General features: G+C 39.3%; 1 protein-coding gene across 4 annotated transcripts in view; it reads right to left on the bottom strand.

Annotated features, from left to right (window-relative positions):
• STARD3NL (STARD3 N-terminal like) overlaps positions 1–18,849 on the bottom strand; it is a 47,761-nt gene that overhangs the window by 3,270 nt on the left and 25,642 nt on the right. For all 4 annotated transcript variants that reach the window (XM_032758296.2, XM_032758297.2, XM_032758298.2 and 1 more), the window contains 6 exons: positions 12,989–13,271; positions 6,327–6,404; positions 5,664–5,741; positions 3,710–3,763; positions 3,478–3,595; positions 1,119–1,214 (listed from right to left, as the gene is read on the bottom strand). In XM_032758296.2, the coding sequence (XP_032614187.1) occupies positions 1,119–1,214; positions 3,478–3,595; positions 3,710–3,763; positions 5,664–5,741; positions 6,327–6,404; positions 12,989–13,213 (649 nt within the window). In that variant the 5' untranslated portion in view covers positions 13,214–13,271. The remainder of the gene's footprint in view (positions 1–1,118; positions 1,215–3,477; positions 3,596–3,709; positions 3,764–5,663; positions 5,742–6,326; positions 6,405–12,988; positions 13,272–18,849) is intronic.

The following is an 18,849-nucleotide window of genomic DNA, read 5'->3' on the forward strand; positions in this document are numbered from 1 at the left end:
TGTACATACATGTTGTTTATCCACTCATCTGCTGACAGCTGTTTGATTTGTTTCCACCATTTAGCTACTGTGAATAATGCTGCTATGAACATGGGTATACACATACCTGCTGTCGTCTCTGCTTTCATTTCCTTTGGGTACATACCCAGGGGTAGAAGTGTTGAATCGTATGGTAACTCTATGTTTAATCTTTTACGGAAACACCATACTGTTTTCTACTGGGGCTATACCATTTTACGTTCTCACCCGTAATGCACACGGTGTCAAATTTCTCCATATCCTCACCAATACTTATTTTCTGTCTTTTTGTTTGGTTTTGCTTTTTGTAACAGTCATCCTAATGGGTATGAAGCGGTATCCTGTTGTGGTTCTGATTTGCATTTTCCTAATGATTAGTCATGTTAAGCATCTTTTATGTGCTTATTGGCCATTTGTTTATCTTCTTTGGAGAAATGTCTATCAAAACTTTGCACATTTTTTAATCGGGTTATTTTTGTTGTTGACTGTGATTGTGATTTTTAAGAGAACACTCTGGTTGCTGGTTAGTGAAAGACAAAACTGGAGGCAGGGAGACAAAGGCTGTTGCAGAAACTGCAGAAAGTAATGCTGAAATGATGTTGGAGCTGATAAGAAGTGGCAGGATTTGAATGAGAAAATGGAGGTAGAAATAAGGGAGAGAGGATGGAAACAGCTTTGTGAATGATGAGATGTGAGCCATAAGAATGGGGTGGAGCCAACAGTGAGGCTCTGGTGTTTGATCTGGGCAACTGGGTGGACAGTGCTGCTATTCTCAGACATGGGAGTCCTAGGGGGAGGTTGGTTTGGTGATGAACCGCAATAAAGAGAGCACTGAGACCCTCCCCCTTGTCTGTGTGTCTTCTAAGATACATATCACAAACCATGGTGTCTAATCACTCCTCCATGACATTTATTTTTACAACTCTGTGTCTTACCACTGGTCTCATGTGAGACCGTGTCTCACCTATTTTCATATCCCTAATGCCTGGCATGTTAGATGTTAGCTGAGTATATTGAGAAATAGAAGGGGTAGGGAGAGGGAGGAAGAACAGAGCCTTTGAATGAGAGATACAAGCACAAATAATAATCGAGTTTTTTACCTGCTTCAGATTCAGGAGGGGAATAAAACTGACCATCAGAAAGACCACCAGGTATAAGTGCTGCCCTCTCTGAAGCATCCTGAACTATCAGGAGTCCTGGAAGAGAAGAAATTCAGATGTTGGGAATGAGGTCACCTTTCTGGTAGCTTTTTGGCAAGATTAAGTAAAATAAAATGGTATTATTATTACAATGAAATACCTTTAGAAAAAGAGGTACTTTAAAAATGTTTCAACCAAACAGTAAGTTTCATTAACAAATGACAAACAATACTGTAAAGACAGATAACTAAGCAGTTTAAATAAGTGCCTCATGAGGCTGGGCATGGTGCCTCACACCTGTCATCACAGCACTCTGGGAGGCCAAGGATGGAGGATCGCTTGAGCCCAGGAGTTTGAGACCAGCCTGGGCAACATAGCAAGACCCTGTCTCTATAAAAAATTTAAAAATTAGCTGAGTGTGGTAGCGCATGCCTGTAGTCCCAGCTACTGGGGAGGCTAAGGTGGGAGGATTGCTTGAGCCCAGTAAGCCGAGGCTGCAGTGAACCATGATTGTGCCACTGAACTTCACAAAGTGAGACCCCGTCTCAGAATAAATAACTCAGTATTTACATCTTTCCCTTGTGAGTACCTGCCTTCCTATAAAAAAGCACAATATCAAAACCAAAACACAAAGTAAAATAAAAAACATGGTCAGCTCCTACAAACGGTCTGCTGCCTACATCTGGTTAGAGAGATGCCAGATGTAAAGTGCAATACAGGGATGGCCTTTCATAAATATATAAAGAACAATCAAGATGACAAATATTTATGCAACAAGAATGTTTCAAAAGAAAAAAGTGTCTTAAAAAAGCAAAGAAAAGGTAAGAAAGCAGGACGTGGACAGCTGAGGAACACTAACACATGCAAGGCCATCGACACTTAAGTTCTTTTGACTGAAAGCTGAGTTAACCTTAGGATAAAGTAGGAGGAAGCATCAGGCCAAATAGCAGATACCAGGTATGTGTGTCATACATGCTACTGACAATGAAAATAAGTGCTATTTTTAAAATTTTTCATTAATTGTGTGTTCTGCTTTGTTAGTCACTTTGAATGTGGTTTAATCCCATAACCATTCAAGCCTCAGTCATAGTAATAGTTGATATGTTTTCAACAAAGTTCAGTTTTATATTTATATACAATTAAAAAAGACTTTCATTAGCTTTACTTATAACTTCTCCAAAATATACTTTCACAAAGGAATAGAGGGCATAGGATAGAAGGTACAACTCGGTCTGATTAATGGGTTTTTTAAATCTACTCTTGAATTATAATTCTTTTCTTATATATTTCTTCTATGCAAATGGGATTTTCCAAAATAAAACCACTTGCAAGATTATTTTGCATCCTGCTGTTTTTTGAAGTTATAATCATGCTTAACTTTCTATAAGATACTTTTTTTTTTCTATGAAGCAGGGCAAATTGAGCCAGATGACCAGCAGAGGCATAAAAACAGCATGTCTTGAAACTGCATGGGTGTCTGAAGTGAGCTTTGATTGTTTCACCTTTAAGATGGGTGGGTGGGGCATGTGGGCTTCCATTAAGGACATTATGTGGAGAAGAATTTCAGCTTGGTAATTTACCATAAAGCTTAATCAATAATTTGGCCTTCCTAGTGAATATTCTGGCATACTGAAAGCCATGATGAGATTATAGCAGCTTTGGCAGGATTCATGAGTACACCTTGTTAGCTATGACTCAGCTACTCAGAGGATGGTGAAGGGCTAAGCATCGCTCTGGCTTGCTGTCATCCTCCTGTGAATAATCTTCATCCTAAACCTACCAATGGCCCCCAGCCCTAGGCATTTAACTGTTCTAACAGCAGCCCATCTGAAGCCACCAACTGCTGTATGGATCACAATGGGAGACTTTCGAGAATCACTGGCTTGTATTTAGAATAGTTGCTTCCACTCACTTAAAATTGGTTTTATTTTCTCTGCCCCTAAACAGCACAGTTCTGTTTATACGCACAAAATGCTTAGTGTCCTGCCTATTGCTAATAGGGAGAAAAGAACAAGCTGTCTGGGGAGAAAGAAGTGCTGGCTATTTTTTGTTATTGCTTGAATGCCCTTTTCACCAGTGTTCACATTTTCTTCCAGGGGAAGCCTGGCCTGATAGCTGGAGACAGGAGCTGCTTTCTGTTACTTACCCTTTCATCCACCCAACCCTTCTCTCAATTTCTGCTGTAGCCACTACAGAATAAAGACCCCACCACTGCCTAACTCTACCCATTTGCAGCCCCATTCACACCAAGACACTACATCTCTTCCTCCCGGCTTGGTACCCAGTCCGCCTCAGGAGGCTGGCTTTGAGAGGAACTTACTGTTTTCTTCTTCTGCTTCTTGAGGTAACACTTTGAAATCCAGGAACCACGTCTCAATCCAGGCAAGGATGAATGAAATGATGGGCAGCACATAGCCAAAAGCCCCTTGAGAGAAAAGCTGGAAGAAAAGATATGACCAGGAAAGGGAAATGCAGTTACCACAAACTCACACCAAACAACGAGGCTTCATCACTGAAGATGGTAACTGTATAGAAAAAGTGGTAGGCCATACCTTTGAAAGGATCACTTTTGCTAGTAAAAAGGCACTGGTCACTGCCGTTGTCAACTGCAAGACACATAATACAGCACTGTTCACATTAGGCATCTCACACTGTGAAGGCACCTCCCTCTTCACAAGAGACCTGTCTGAGCCAGGAGCAGGCAATGCCTGAAAAACCTGTGCCTAGCCTGGCTCCTTCCCATATCACTCAGTCTCTATCCCCTAGACCCACACTGGGGCAAAACAGGCTTCTACATGTGACACAATCCCTAAATGACTGTGTGTGGTTTCTTCTCCCACATTTCAGCAGGCTGGTGTGCTAGGTAACTAAGTTTTATCCACCAGAAGGTACAATTCCAAAGCCTCTACAAGCACATGAAGAGACCGGTAAAGTGCATAGGTAGGGCTCTCGCCAGGGGTTGTGAAGTCCAGAGATACCATAATACCTGAGCCTTGTCACTGTTCCTTCAACTAATATTTTTAGAGTGGTGAAACCTGACCAAAATGAATACCAATAGTAGCTTGACTGACAGAAGGGCGGACAGGGAACACCAAGTATCTTGCTCAGTAAGTATTAACAAAGTTGCAGACACACACACACACATATACACACACACACAGCTGCTTGGGAGAGGAGGCGGTTTAGCATTTTATATTCTGACACTAATTAACTTTACAGGCTCACACTAAACTCTTTAGATACCAGCTGACTTCTCCTCCTTCCAGCTTCTAGACTCTTCTCTGCAAATGTTTTTTAAAACAAGAATCAGAAGCAATAAAATGATTTGCTAAATTAGACTTATTCAGATAATCTGAAATCAGATATTGAAGATACTGTCTTACAGCCCTCACTGAGTATCTATATGTCAAACACTTTTCTAAAACAAACATTGAGAGGGATGGTCTGACAAATACTAGCATACATATGGGGACTCAGGAATACAACATCCCAAAGGGATCTGTTAGAGAAAATGTAGAAAAATGGGAGGGTACAATCATCAAAAGCTATGATGATATCAGCAAAAGAGTATTCAGGAAAGGAGGTCAAGTCTGGCCAAGACTGTCAGCCTATATCCATGAAATGAGAGCTTCCGGATTAACAGATGGTCTGACCACTGCCCCGTGATTCTGAGAATGCTCAGACGAGATGGCCCAGACAGACATCGCCCCCTAGTGGACTCAGGAGGGCAGCACAAGTCCTATTCCCAGCTGGAGAAACCCAGGCCTGGGCCACCCAGACCTGAGGTCTCACCCTCTCATCGCAGAACTGCAGGTTATTTCTGAGCAGTTCTCTCTAGTCTGAGGAGCTCCACATTTTCTTCCCACAGAACTGACTTATTAAAGCTTTACAAAAGGCAAATATTCAGACATCTGTCAGGCAGAATTGCTAGTAATTCTATCTATCTCTAAATATTTATTAAGAATACCAAAGCTCTCTGTGCTAGATGCCAGGAAACAGAGGAGTAAAAAAGTCCTTGTCCTTGAGAAGTCCAAGGCAACAACAGAAAGACTGAGAGCTTTTCCCTCCAAGATGGGGGGTTGTGGGGAAGAAAGGAGGGGGTAAGGCAATTACCTAAATAAGTACGGACCATGTCATGAAAACAATCACTAAGCAGTTTCAACCAAATAAGACATTTTCGAAATACCTCTGTAACAGAAGTACTACTCCCATCTCTTATTTGCAAAATGAGGTAGAGGGTGGCTTGGTGCTTGGCCAATAATCACTGCTGGGCTTCTAGATTCCTCATTTGGCTCAGCACCAAGAGACAAATCTAGTTACTCATTAACATTGGAAAGAAGCCCTGGCGTATTAAACCTACTTAAGTATGGAGGAAATGGGACTCAGGAAAGCTAGTGGGATTCCACCTGCATTAGAACTGTATCTTCTCCCAGCCCAGGCCTGTTGAGAGCAGGACTTGGCCACCAGCACTGGAGGAGATGACCCACTCATGCAGGGCATACTCACCGCTATTGCCCACCAATGGCGCAGTCTGCACACAGCATATGCAAGTATTAACACTTTAAATCGAAAAACTGCCAAAAGCTGAGAGCAAGAAAAGAAAGAGATGTTTTAAAAAATATACACAAAAATGACATAGCTTTATGAAGAACTCAGCAGACTGTCTTCATTATTGTGATTTAGCTGGAGACTACCAGGGACTGGCACTGGTCTGTAGACCAGCATTTGGGAATCTCTGCTCTACAACTTACTGTAATAGCAAATTAGGTCTCACATTAATCTCCCATTATGAAAGAAGAAACAAGGCAAGAAAAAAAAAAGATGGCATTTTCATCATCTTATTATATAAATAGGTGAATTTTCCTTTCAGTGACTAGATATGTCAATGGGTTCTATTTCAGCCATTTGAAAGAATAAAGGCTCTCCAACAAGAAAATAGGAATGGCTCCTTCTGTTGCCCTCCCTTATTTATCATTAATCTTTTATTTCCTTGAGATGATGAGACAATTCCTTAGAGAACGATGAATGAGTGGGGAATTAAAAGAAAAGGAAAATATGGTCAGTGTTCAAAAGAGGAAAAAATGACATAGAATTTGAAGTCTATTTAGAGGAAATCTGCCTTTTGGGTCAGTTTTATCACATCTGAAATGAAACATAAAAAATACTTACAAATATATCAAAATACGAAGAATAGTAGTCATACTGCATCACCTCCTTCTCTAATGTGTTCTCAATGCCTCCATTCACCTAGAGAGGAGAGTAAGAAGCAAAAACAAGGAAAGGTTTATGTGTGGAAATAAAACAAGGGTGAGATTTCCTATTCAACTTTCCTGCCTATCTTCTCAGAACCCAGAAATGCTAAAGTACAGAAGAAAAGAACCCTCGTAATTTTAATAGAAAAGGGCTGGATAGCACTCTCCAATTCCTCAATTCTGAATTCATTCATTCAACAGATATGAATGTATAGTGAAAAATAATGGCTTCTGTAGTTCATATTTGGGAGAATTAAAATGTTAAGAAAATTATTTTTTCCCTTCTAAGATAAAGTCTTCCATCATACAAAAGTATATTTGTAAAGAAGGCAATTCACCTTTATCCAGGACTACCTTACTTTCTGATCACACTCCACAGTCTTAGGTCTTGGAAGGCCAAGACTCCCCTGACATCCGGGCAAACATCAATGATGACCATTAGCATGACACCGGATAGAAGTGTAAACATTCTCCGTGGTTTCTCATTTTTATTTCTCCTGGCATTTAAAGATTCTGCACTTTTATCAATTTAAGTATATTTTTAACATGAATAGATAATGAAATAAGGACAGTACTAGACTCAAACCTGATACAACTTTCTGTCCTCTCCCAATTCTACTGTCAAAAATAAATCTTACATTATCGGGTTCAAAATCTGACAAATTAAACTATGGAGTTAAAAAAATCAAGTAAGGGGACATGTGTCAGCAGCACCCAAGCAGGGTAACTGTCAGAGCCCCTGGATTAGCCTGATCAGAGGGAGCAAACAAATGCAGAGGGTCTGAAAAAGGACCAACGGAAGGACAGTTAACCAGAGACCTGGATAAGAGGGAAAACATTAAGGAACACCTTTGCCAGGTTCAAATTCGAATGAAAGTTGCCATAGGGAAGGGTATTCTTAGCTTAGATATCATTTCACATATTTGTATTTGTTACGCAAAAATGAAAGCATACCATAAATACTATCCTGTGCTCTAAAATCCCTTAAGGAGGTCTACATTTCTTTGTAATTAGCATGGATCCTCTGTAGACGTGCTTGGCTATAGACCTCTACAAATGAATAGAATTGAAAACCTGGGAGGAAGGAGGAATAATGATTGAAAGACACCCAACCATTTAGTCTCATTACTGTCTCTCCAGACTAAGGAAACTTGTCAATATCCAGAATATTATAAGAATGATTATTCCAAGCGGCCTACAGCAAACAGGAGTTCTCTATCACATAGAGACCTTCCCTTGCTATTCCTGGGAAAACAGGAATCAACGCAGCCCATAGAGTTTTGCAATAAATAGCCCATAGCTTTTCTCTGGTATCTGCATACTTTAAAATGCTCTGATTTGGAGTTGCCTTTAAACAGACATTATCTAAAATTTATATCTCTAACTTATACTCTAAATCCTCATTTCAAAATTTTTGTCTCTACCTCAAGATGTCTTAAATAAACTGACTATCTTTAGTTTCACACAAAATCCCTTCCCAGTCAGTTCTGGTACTACTCTTCTAGGTTTCATCACTGGAAACTTTAGAGTCATCTTTGCATACTGGGGATGCTAAAATCGGCCTATCAACAAGTCTTCTCATACTCCTTCCTTTAGTGACTCTCAGGTTAGTTCTTTCCTTCCTATTCCCACCACTTTCCATGATATTCCTGCAACAGCTTCTGAATTCATGTTCTTACTGCCAATCTGTCCCACCTGCACACCACTGCCACAATGATCTTTATCCATTCACCAAATATTTGCTAAGCATCTATTATGCACCAGGCACTGTTCTAAATATAGGAAATACTTCAGTAAACAAAATAATATGTCTTCATGGAGATTATACTCTGGTAGGGTGAGAGAGATAGCAAATAAGAAAACAAATGCTACACAGACAACAGAAGCAGGACAGTGTGACAGAATAATGAAGACATTTAAACTGATACTAGCAAGATAAGAAGTTGAATTCTACAAAAAGATAAAGGAAATTAATCATTTCATATAGAAGAAACAACTAGTAGAAGGGTCCCAAGATAGAAAGGAGCTTATTCCTTTCTGAGAACAGAAAAAGGCAAGTGTGCTCATCTACCGTGAGCCAGGAACAGAGGGTGGGGAGGAAGTCTGAGAGGCTTCTGGGGGCTCTGCAAGCCAAAGTACGACATTTGGATTTTATTCTAAAAGCCGTGGCCTGCCAGTGAAGAGCTGTAACAGAAAGTGACATGATCTGACTTTTGTTTTTCACAGGTTACCCTGGCTACTGTGAGAAGAATGGATTGCAGGGTGAGAGGATGCAGGCGACCAGCCAGTAGTGCAGTTTGGATGAGTGATAATGTGGCTTGGTTGAAGCTGGAAACAGTGGAAAAGAAGAGAAACAGTGGAAAAGAAGAGAAGTGGTCATCACATTTGGAATATATTTTAGAGGCAGATTTGACAGGACTTACTTTTAGACTGAACATGAAGCATGAAAAATACAAAACAAACAAGCAAATCAAAAATGTGTTTTCATGTTTGGCGTAAGTCTCTGCATTTTCTTACTGATGAAGAAGGGGGAAAGCAGGTGTGTGTATGCATTGGGGGAAGCATGTTAAGTCAGACATCCAACTGGACAGGTCAAGGAGGCTATGATGTAGACTGTGAGTCACTGACTTCTGGAAAATCTCAAAATCATGTTGTCCAATCTGCTCCAGAATCTGTAACAGCTCACCATTGCAGTAAATACAAATCCTTCTATATACCTTTTAATAACTTGAATAATCTAGCACCAGCCTACCTATTCAATTTCATTTCTAATAGGCACCTTACTTTCTAGCCAAGCTAGTATTTTCTCAGCCTCTGTCCCTGTTCCCTCCAAATACAAGCACTTGAGCGTGCACTCCCCACACATAAGCACACACTCCTGCCTCAGTACTTCCATGCACCGTGATCTCTAAACCCTCTCCCCAAGCTCCCACACTGAAGGATCATCCTTCCCAGATCATCCTCCCATCTTAACTGCCACCTATCCTTCCAAATCCAATTCACAGTCCATCTCTTCCATTTACTCCCTCAAACAGTCCAAGCCACTGATCTCCCTCATCTGAATTTCTATTATACTTGGTCATCACAATTTATAGAGCATAGTAGGAATGCGGTAATAGAATCAGAATTAGCAGGGTAATAAGTACCTGAAACTTAAATGTAACAATAGTGAGAAAACAGTAACCAGCATTTTTTTCCTCTTTCTGGGTTAAATTTATTTTAGTTATTAATAAATTACATAAACTATAATCGTGCAGACTTTTGTATCTTCAAAGGGGCTGCTGTATACATCTTTCCATTTGATCTTCACATGGACCCATGAGGAAGGCAAGACCAGTATTAGTTTATTAAATTGATCAAAAGGCCCAGAGAACTTATTAAACAGCTTGCCCAAGGCCAAAGACCTGGTCACGACAGCTCTAAGTCAAATTAGGAGTGTTATGACATTTTCTAGTACGCCAGTTAGAAAATAGTAAGAAAAAAGTCACTAAGCACTGATAAAGGCTTTTTTTGAACCATAGTCTCAATCAAGTATCAAAAGCTAAAAAGAAAACCAAATTCCTTTCGACTGTCACTACTTTGATCCCCATTGACACTGTCTACAGAGTCTAGGAGAGAGTCTGCAGAGGGAAAAAGAGTCCTCAGGGAACGCAAGCCATAATTAATTCCAGATCCAACTTGGGAAATCAGTCTACTCAAAGGTGGACCAAGAGGCCTTGGATAGAATCAAAACCATCCTTTTGACTGACTGAAAAGAGATCAGCAGCCCTAAGATCTTCTAGAAGGAAAATGAACTAAGGTGGTGTTAGGCTTCTCTGGCTCACCCGAGCCCTGCATTTGAGGCTGGGATGGTGCTAGTCAGGTCTCTGTGGCAAGGAGGGAAGGTGGCGAAGGTGGAAGTTATACATGAAGGCAAAGTAGTTTGGTTATTGTTATAATTGCAAAGAACAGCTGGTTCCCCATATTCTAAAGGCCTAAGAACCCTTTATGACATTTTCTTTCTTCTTTTAAAGAGTACATCACAAGGTAGTATATGTGCCATATTTACTCAGCTAAACTCTAAATCCCATATAGTTTTTTTGGTAGAGCTTGCAACACCTGAATTAGAAGGCTGTTCTCTGGCATTTGGTAAATGTAAAGACAAGTTTAAAAAAATGGATTTGAATGATTAGCGTTAGAGAGAGACAACAAAGCAAAACGAATGGTACTGAGTGTAGTGAAAACGCCAGGTCAAGACTGACAATTCAAAACAAGTAGAACTAGAAATTGGGCATCGAAAAACAATCATACTAAAAAAAAGTCCTGATGTTCTTGCTTGAAGATCATATACCCTTTTCCAATCTTTTAATTTTACAGCTGGGGAAACTAGTAGTTGGTGGAAAAGTGAGGATAAAAACACATTTCTAAATTGCTAGGCCTGGTGATTTTTCATTTATAACATGTTGCATGCAGATGTAAACAGATAACTTGTCTGTGAACAAGAACAGGGGGCAGCCTACTTCATTTCCACTTCCCTGGAGAAAACAGAAAGGACAGAAATGAGAAGTGTGATCCCATGAACCCCACCACAGTTCTGCCCCATGACTTTCCTCATTTAAAGGCACACAGTGATATAAGCAGCCAAAGCAATGAATGCCTGGACTTGCTGTTGACGTTAAAATAAATTTAAAGTGTGCCCCCTTAAAACTACTGCTGTGTTTCCTGTTAAAAGATGCATTTCTGGCCAGGTGCGATGGTTCACACCTATAATCCCAGCACTTTGGGAGGGCAAGGCAGGCGGATCATGAAGTCAGGAGATAGAGAACAGTGTGGCCAACATGGTGAAACCCTGTCTCTACTAAAAATACAAAAAAATTAGCAAGGCGTGATGGTGTGCGCCCTGTAGTCCCAGCTACTCTGGAGGCTGAGGCAAGAGAATTGCTTGAACCCAGGAGGTGGCAGTTGCAGTGAGCCAAGATCGTGTCACTGCACTCCAGCCTGAGTGACAGAGCAAGACTCCGTCTCAAAAAAAAAAAAAAAAAAAGATGCATTTCCTTTTCATCTCTCATTACATAGCTATAGTTTTGAAATCATATTACTCCTTTAAAATATACATTAATTAAAATATTTTCTTTAATGTACACATGTGGAACACACAGTAAAAAGAGACTCTAAATTACTATGTCATATCACTGGGCTGTCTGGTTATAAACAAAACTTAGGCATTCCCACAGTGCAAAATTAACAGAAGAAAAATCTGTAAACAGAAACTTAACAGTGGACTCATGTTCCATGTCACTGTGATTATGGGACAAATATTATTTTCTAATGTAACTGTCTGCTTTCATAATGAGTTTAGTTCCTCTATTAGGATTCATGGTGAAATTAAATGAGATTCAGTGACCCTAATTATTAAGAGATTAGAGTTTAGAATTGAAATTATGCTATGAATTAGAATACTAATAAAAAATTAGATTAAGATGTTACTTCTTGCTGTTAAAAGGCAAAATTCTAAACAATTTTCAAACAGGAATCTCAGCATCTTTTCATATCTTCTGTATTATAACAAATTCTCATAAAGCATCTAGCACTGTGCCTAGCAAAGAGTAACCCCCTAAAAATAAACAACAGGGAATAATTATTACTACCTAGGTCTTAGCAAACATTTCCTGGAAATAAATGAACTGCTGAAAATAGGAAAGCAGACACTTTTGGCTTGTGAGGAAAACCTTCTGGAGGAGATCACCTATTTGTTGGTAAGAAACGTAAACATCAGACCAAAGGCTTTGGGAAGAAAACACATATATTGGGTTAAATAAAAAATATTATTAAGATGAGTTTCATCTGTTTATTTTGATTTTTATTAATGTGGCAACTAGAGAATTTTAAATTACATATTTAATAGTTTGCATTATATTTCTTTGGACAGTACTGGTCTAAACAATTAGTTGGTAATACAGAATAACTGCATAAACCTCCAAATGCCTCCAGGACAACTTTTCTGATGAAATATAAATAAGTAACCTCTTTGCAAGAAAGTAAAGAACAAACATATGCAAAATCTTAAACCTGGGAACTAGAAAAGTACATGAAACATCTAAAACATATTCCAAAAGCATTCTACATTTTCTGGAGGAAGGACGGGTAAACTTTTTCTGAAAAAGACTAGAGAACAAATATTTTTGCCTTTGTGGGTCACAGGGTCTCTGTCACAACTATACAACTGCAACTACTCAGTGCAAAAGCCAGCCATAAACAACATGTAAACAGACAGGCCTGGCCGCGTTCCAATAAAACTTTATTAAAACAGGCCTACTGAATTTGTCTTACAGCCTATAGTTTGTCAACTCCTGTTACAGAGCAAAATACCAGGAATTCAAATTTCAAAATCCCAGACAACGTGAGTTTTAAACTGACCACATTTGCCTTAAACAATAATATTAAAGAACAAGAAAGGTCCAAATCAGCAGAAGAGCAATGGCTTCATTTGGAAAAAGATGGAAATTACTAAATGAAACAAATGATAAGAAAAACGAACAAAAAAACCCTGTTGTCTCTGGAAACACTTCTTAAAAAGTCATGAAAGAACCACCAACTTACATTTAACTCTATTATCCACAGTAACGTTACAAATAAGAGGTCAAAGGTGACAAACAAACAGAAAGTCCTCCTGACATCAGATATGCCTTTCTTTTCCCTTCCTTCATAGGACTCAATCCTGGCCATGAGTTGTGTGGGGTTGATGGAATGGACGTTGCGCAGAGAAGCATGGGAGCTCTGGCTCCCGGTGAGAGTGTTCTCCATGTCTTCTGGCAGGTGGTTCATCCTGGAGGAGGGTTACAGGAGCCTTTTTCCAACCTCACCATCCCTAAAGAGAAGACACCTTTGGGAAATAAAAAAGAGACACCATGTTAAATCCAAGCTGATCAAATATAACTGTGCACCCCTCTCCACTGTGCAACTATTTCTCTAACTGAACAACAGAGTACCTTGACTGATTTATGTTTTCATGAAGACATAAAGAGAAAGAGAAATGAGAAGCAACACATAATGTTTTAGAGCAATACTACATAATAGCTGTTTTAGCAAAGAATGGCAATAGAGAAGAAGCAAACTGACTGTAGGAAAGGGTGAAGACAGGATGTTAGCTACAACTGAAAGGTGTTCCTGATGACCTGGACCAAACCTCTTGGTAAACGACTCAGTTACCTTGCTGTGCCAGGGAGAAAACCTCCACAGTCCTGTAAGTATAACTGTACATGGGCTAGAAAATTATTTACTAAATGCTTTCCTGGAGCATGTAAGCAGAATGTGTAAATTGCTATAAAAAAGCTTATTTCCAAGCCTGGGCAATATAGCAAGGTCCTGTCTGTACAAAAAAGAAAAAAGAAAAACCAGCTGCGCATGGCAGCACATGCCTGTAGTCCTAACTACTCAGGAGCTGCATAGGAGGATCACTTGAGCCCAGGAGTTGAGGTTATAGTGAGCTATGATCATGCCACTGAACTCCAGCCTGGGTAACAGAGCAAGACACTGCCTCAAACGAAAAACAAAAATCACACAAAAATCCTTACTTCCTAAGGAGGAATTTCTTTCCATCAAAAGTACCTTATAAAGTAAAGTTAGCATTTCCCCATTCTCTTAATGAACAAGCATGTTTCTAGGCCTCTTCTTGGAAAAGAAGTGCACACACTAAACAAAAAGTTTAGCACTATGCAAACCACCCGACCAATAATTACAGAAGGTATAGTCCTATACAGAGATGCAGGCCTCTCAAGACCAGAGGGCACTTTTATAATAAAAATTAAAAATGAGTAATCTAAATAATCTGATCTGCTTATGGATGGGACAAAGACATTAAACAAAGTGTGGCGGATGGTATGATTGTCAAGCAGCCTAGTTTCCTTTTCTGTAGGACCTCTCCCTGTGGGATTATATACTCCTGGCTCTACTGAACTCGTATCTGTTCTTTAGCCATGAACGTGGCATGTAATGTGGGCAGAAGTTCATATGCCACTTGTGTCCAAAGCTGGTGCATGAATCACCAGTACGTGGCTCACCACGCTCTCCTTTCTTTCTGCCACAATGACTGGCAATGTCCAGGTAGAGAAGAGGATTTTCAAAGCCATAAAATAGAATTTAGAAACAGACGGCTGAGATTTCCCTAAAGCAATATGATCCCATTTGGTCCTATTATTCACTGTCCAGAACTTTGTCTCTTTACACTTGACCCTGATTTCTCTTCCTTTCCACACTCAGGAACAAAAGTCTTTCTCATACTTTTTAACAATGTGGTGGTAAAATGGCACAGCATTTATGAAGGCAATTTGATTACGTGAAATAAGATACTTTAAAGCCTCCATACCTCTTGATCTTGTAACCCTAAAGCTAAATGAAATTAATCAAACTACAGACCTTCAAAGCAAAAACTGATCTATGGCCTTAAAGGTCAGGTTAGTGATTATCTTCAAGAAAGAGGGAAGAAACAGTAATTAGAAGGCAGAGGGTAGAAGGCATATTTAGGGGACTTGGTAAAATTCTATTTCTTAACCTGAGTAGTGGTAACATAGTTGTGCTCATTTAGTGATAATTTATTGATGTACACAGTAGTTTTAGTCATGTGTTGGCTCATGAAAAATTCAAAATGCTATATAGTATATACATGTATACACAACTGAATAGTGTATATTATCTTTCAATAAAAATCCATATTGAGAGACTTTATCATAAGGTATCTATAGTAGTCTCAATTAAAAAACAACCTAAATAACTAATTAGAATAATTAGATAAATCATGGTATAGCCACAGTATAGTCACTAAAATAAATATTTATGAAGCATTTATAATGACTTAGAAAAAATGCCTGGGTTATGATAACTAAATTAAAAATCAAATACTAAATGGAATACACACACACACACACACAGTATGTTCAGAACTCTGTAAAATAAACCTAAACCGAATTCTTATAAGAAGGTACCTATGAAATATATCAGATATTGAACCAGCCTTGCATCCCAGGGATGAAGCCCACTTGATCATGGTGGATAAACTTTTTGATGTGTTGCTAGATTCAGTTTGCCAGTATTTTATTGAAGATTTTTGCATCAATGTTCATCAGGGATATTGGTCTAAAATTCTCTTTTTTTGTTGTGCCTCTGCCAGGCTTTGGTATCAGGATGATGCTGGCCTCATAAAATGAGTTAGGGAGGATTCCCTCTTTTTCTATTGATTGGAATAGTTTCAGAAGGAATGGTACCAGCTCCTCCTTATACCTCTGGTAGAATTCGGCTGTGAATCCGTCTGGTCCTGGACTTTTTTTGGTCGGTAAGCTATTAATTATTGCCTCAATTTCAGAGCCTGTTATTGGTCTATTCAGAGATTCAACTTCTTCCTGGTTTAATCTTGGGAGGGTGTACGTGTTGAGGAATTTATCCATTTCTTCTAGATTTTCTAGTTTATTTGCATAGAGGTGTTTATAGTATTCTCTGATGGTAGTTTGTATTTCTGTGGGATCGGTGGTGATATCCCCTTTATCATTTCTTATTGCGTCTATTTGATTCTTCTCTCTTTTCTTCTTCATTAGTCTTGCTAGTGGTCTATCAATTTTGTTGATCTTTTCAAAAAACCAGCTCCTGGATTCATTGATTTTTTGAAGGGTTTTTTGTGTCTCTATCTCCTCCAGTTCTGCTCTGATCTTAGTTATTTCTTGCCTTCTGCTAGCTTTTGAATGTGTTTGCTCTTGCTTCTCTAGTTCTTTTAATTGTGATGTTAGGGTGTCAATTTTAGATCTTTCCTCCTTTCTCTTGTGGGCATTTAGTGCTATAAATTTCCCTCTACACACTGCTTTAAATGTGTCCCAGAGATTCTGGTATATTGTGTCTTTGTTCTTACTGGTTTCAAAGAACATCTTTATTTCTGCCTTCATTTTGTTATGTACCCAGTAGTCATTCAGGAGAGGTTGTTCAGTTTCCATGTAGTTGAGTGGTTTTGAGTGAGTTTCTTCATCCTGAGTTCTAGTTTGATTGCACTGTGGTCTGAGAGACAGCTTGTTATAATTTCTGTTCTTTTACATTTGCTGAGGAGTGCTTTACTTCCAACTATGTGGTCAATTTTGGAATAAGTGCAGTGTGGTTCTGAGAAGAATGTATATTCTGTTGATTTGGGGTGGAGAGTTCTGTAGATGTCTATTAGGTCTGCTTGGTGCAGAGCTGAGTTCAATTCCTGGATATCCTTGTTAACTTTCTGTCTCATTGATCTGTCTAATGTTGACAGTGGGGTGTTAAAATCTCCCATTATTATTGTGTGGGAGTCTAAGTCTCTTTGTAGGTCTCTAAGGACTTGCTTTATGAATCTGGGTGCTCCTGTGTTGGGTGCATATATATTTAGGATAGTTAGCTCTACTTGTTGAATTGATCCCTTTACCATTATGTAATGGCCTTCTTTGTCTCTTTTGATCTTTGTTGGTTTAAAGTCTGTTTTATCAGAGCCTAAGACTGCAAGCCCTGACTTTTCTCGTTTTCCATTTGCTTAGTAGCTCTTCCTCCATCCCTTTATTTTGAGCCTATGTGTGCCTCTGCACGTGAGATGGGTTTCCTGAATACAGCACACTGATGGGTCTTGACTCTTTATCCAATTTGCCAGTCTGTGTCTTTTCATTGGAGCATTTAGCCCATTTACATTTAAGGTTAATATTGTTATGTGTGAAGTTGATCCTGTCATTATGATATTAGCTGGTTATTTTGCTCGTTAGTTGATGTAGTTTCTTCCTAGCCTCGACGGTCTTTACAATTTGGCATGTTTTTGCAGTGGCTGGTACTGGTTGTTCCTTTCCATGTTTAGTGCTTCCTTCAGGAGCTCTTGTAGGACAGGCCTGGTGGTGACAAAATCTCTCAGCATTTGCTTGTCTGTAAAGTATTTTATTTCTCCTTCACTTATGAAGCTTAGTTTGGCTGGATATGAAATTCTGGGTTGAAAATTCTTTTAAGAATGTTGAATATTGGCCCCCACTCTCTTCTGGCTTGCAGAGTTTCTGCCAAGAGATCAGCTGTTAGTCTGATGGGCTTCCTTTTGTGGGTAACCCGACCTTTCTCTCTGGCTGCCCTTAACATTTTTTCCTTCATTTCAACTTTGGTGTATCTGACAATTATGTGTCTTGGAATTGCTCTTCTCGAGGAGTATCTTTGTGGCGTTCTCTGTATTTCCTGAATTTGAATGTTGGCCTGCCTTGCTAGATTGGGGAAGTTCTCCTGGATAATATCCTGCAAAGTGTTTTCCAATTTGCACACGTATGTTTATTGCAGCACTATTCACAATAGCAAAGACTTGGAACCAACCTAAATGTTCAACAATGATAGACTGGATTAAGAAAATGTGGCACATATACACCATGGAATACTATGCAGCCATAAAAAATGATGAGTTTATGTCCTTTGTAGAGACATGGATGAAGCTGGAAACCATCATTCTCAGCAAACTATCACAAGGACAAAAAACCAAACACCGCATGTTCTCACTCATAGGGGGGAATTGAACAATGAGAACACTTGGACACAGAAAGGGGAACATCACACACCGGGGCCTATTGTGGGGTGGGGGGAGGGGGGAGGGATAGCATTAGGAGATATACCTAATGTAAATGATGAGTTAATGGGTGCAGCACACCCACATGCCACATGTATACATATGTAACAAACCTGCACATTGTGCACATGTACCCTAAAACTTAAAATATAATAAAAAATCAAAATGTTAAAAAAAAAGAAATATATCAGATATTACCAACGATTCTCTCTGACGAGATTACATTTTCCCCCTCCTTTGGCCTTTTTTACACTTTTTGCACTTGTTATATGTTTACAACGAGAGGCACTAAATTCAAACATCACTTTGCTAGGGTTCTGTACAGATGTCCTCAGAACCCTAAGCAGCCTTTCCCTTTCTTTTCTGCCAGTATAGGCAACATTAGATAATGTATTTCTGTCATTCAATTTGTTTCCTCAGAGTCAGCAAATCAGCAAAGCATTTTGAAAAACTCAGTAAGAAGCCACTTTAGTAAAAGGAAAGAAAATAATAAGCTCCCAAATTGAAAGCATTCTTACATAATTTCTGTCTTAATGAGATCAATGCCACCCTAGTGGAAGGTATAGCAATGACATATTTCCCAATAGCAGCTTTTAACACAAAGCTTGCAAAGCACTACCACCTGTCAGACTTCTAGGAGTTAATTCTGAAACAGTAAGTAAATATGAATGTAATTAATACATCTTTTGTGATGAAACACACATTTCAAGTTTAAGAAAATAGCTGAGGCCAGGCTCAGTGGCTCATACCTGTAATCCCAGCACTTTAGGAGGCCGAGGCGGGCAGATCACTTGAGGCCAGGAGTTCAAGACCAGCCTGGCCAACATGGGGAAACCCCGTCTCTACCAAAAAATACAAACATTAGACAGGAGTGGTA

The sequence above is a fragment of the Hylobates moloch genome, unplaced genomic scaffold, assembly GCF_009828535.3.
Source record: "Hylobates moloch isolate HMO894 unplaced genomic scaffold, HMol_V3 SCAFFOLD_1, whole genome shotgun sequence".
Classification (NCBI taxonomy): domain Eukaryota; kingdom Metazoa; phylum Chordata; class Mammalia; order Primates; family Hylobatidae; genus Hylobates; species Hylobates moloch.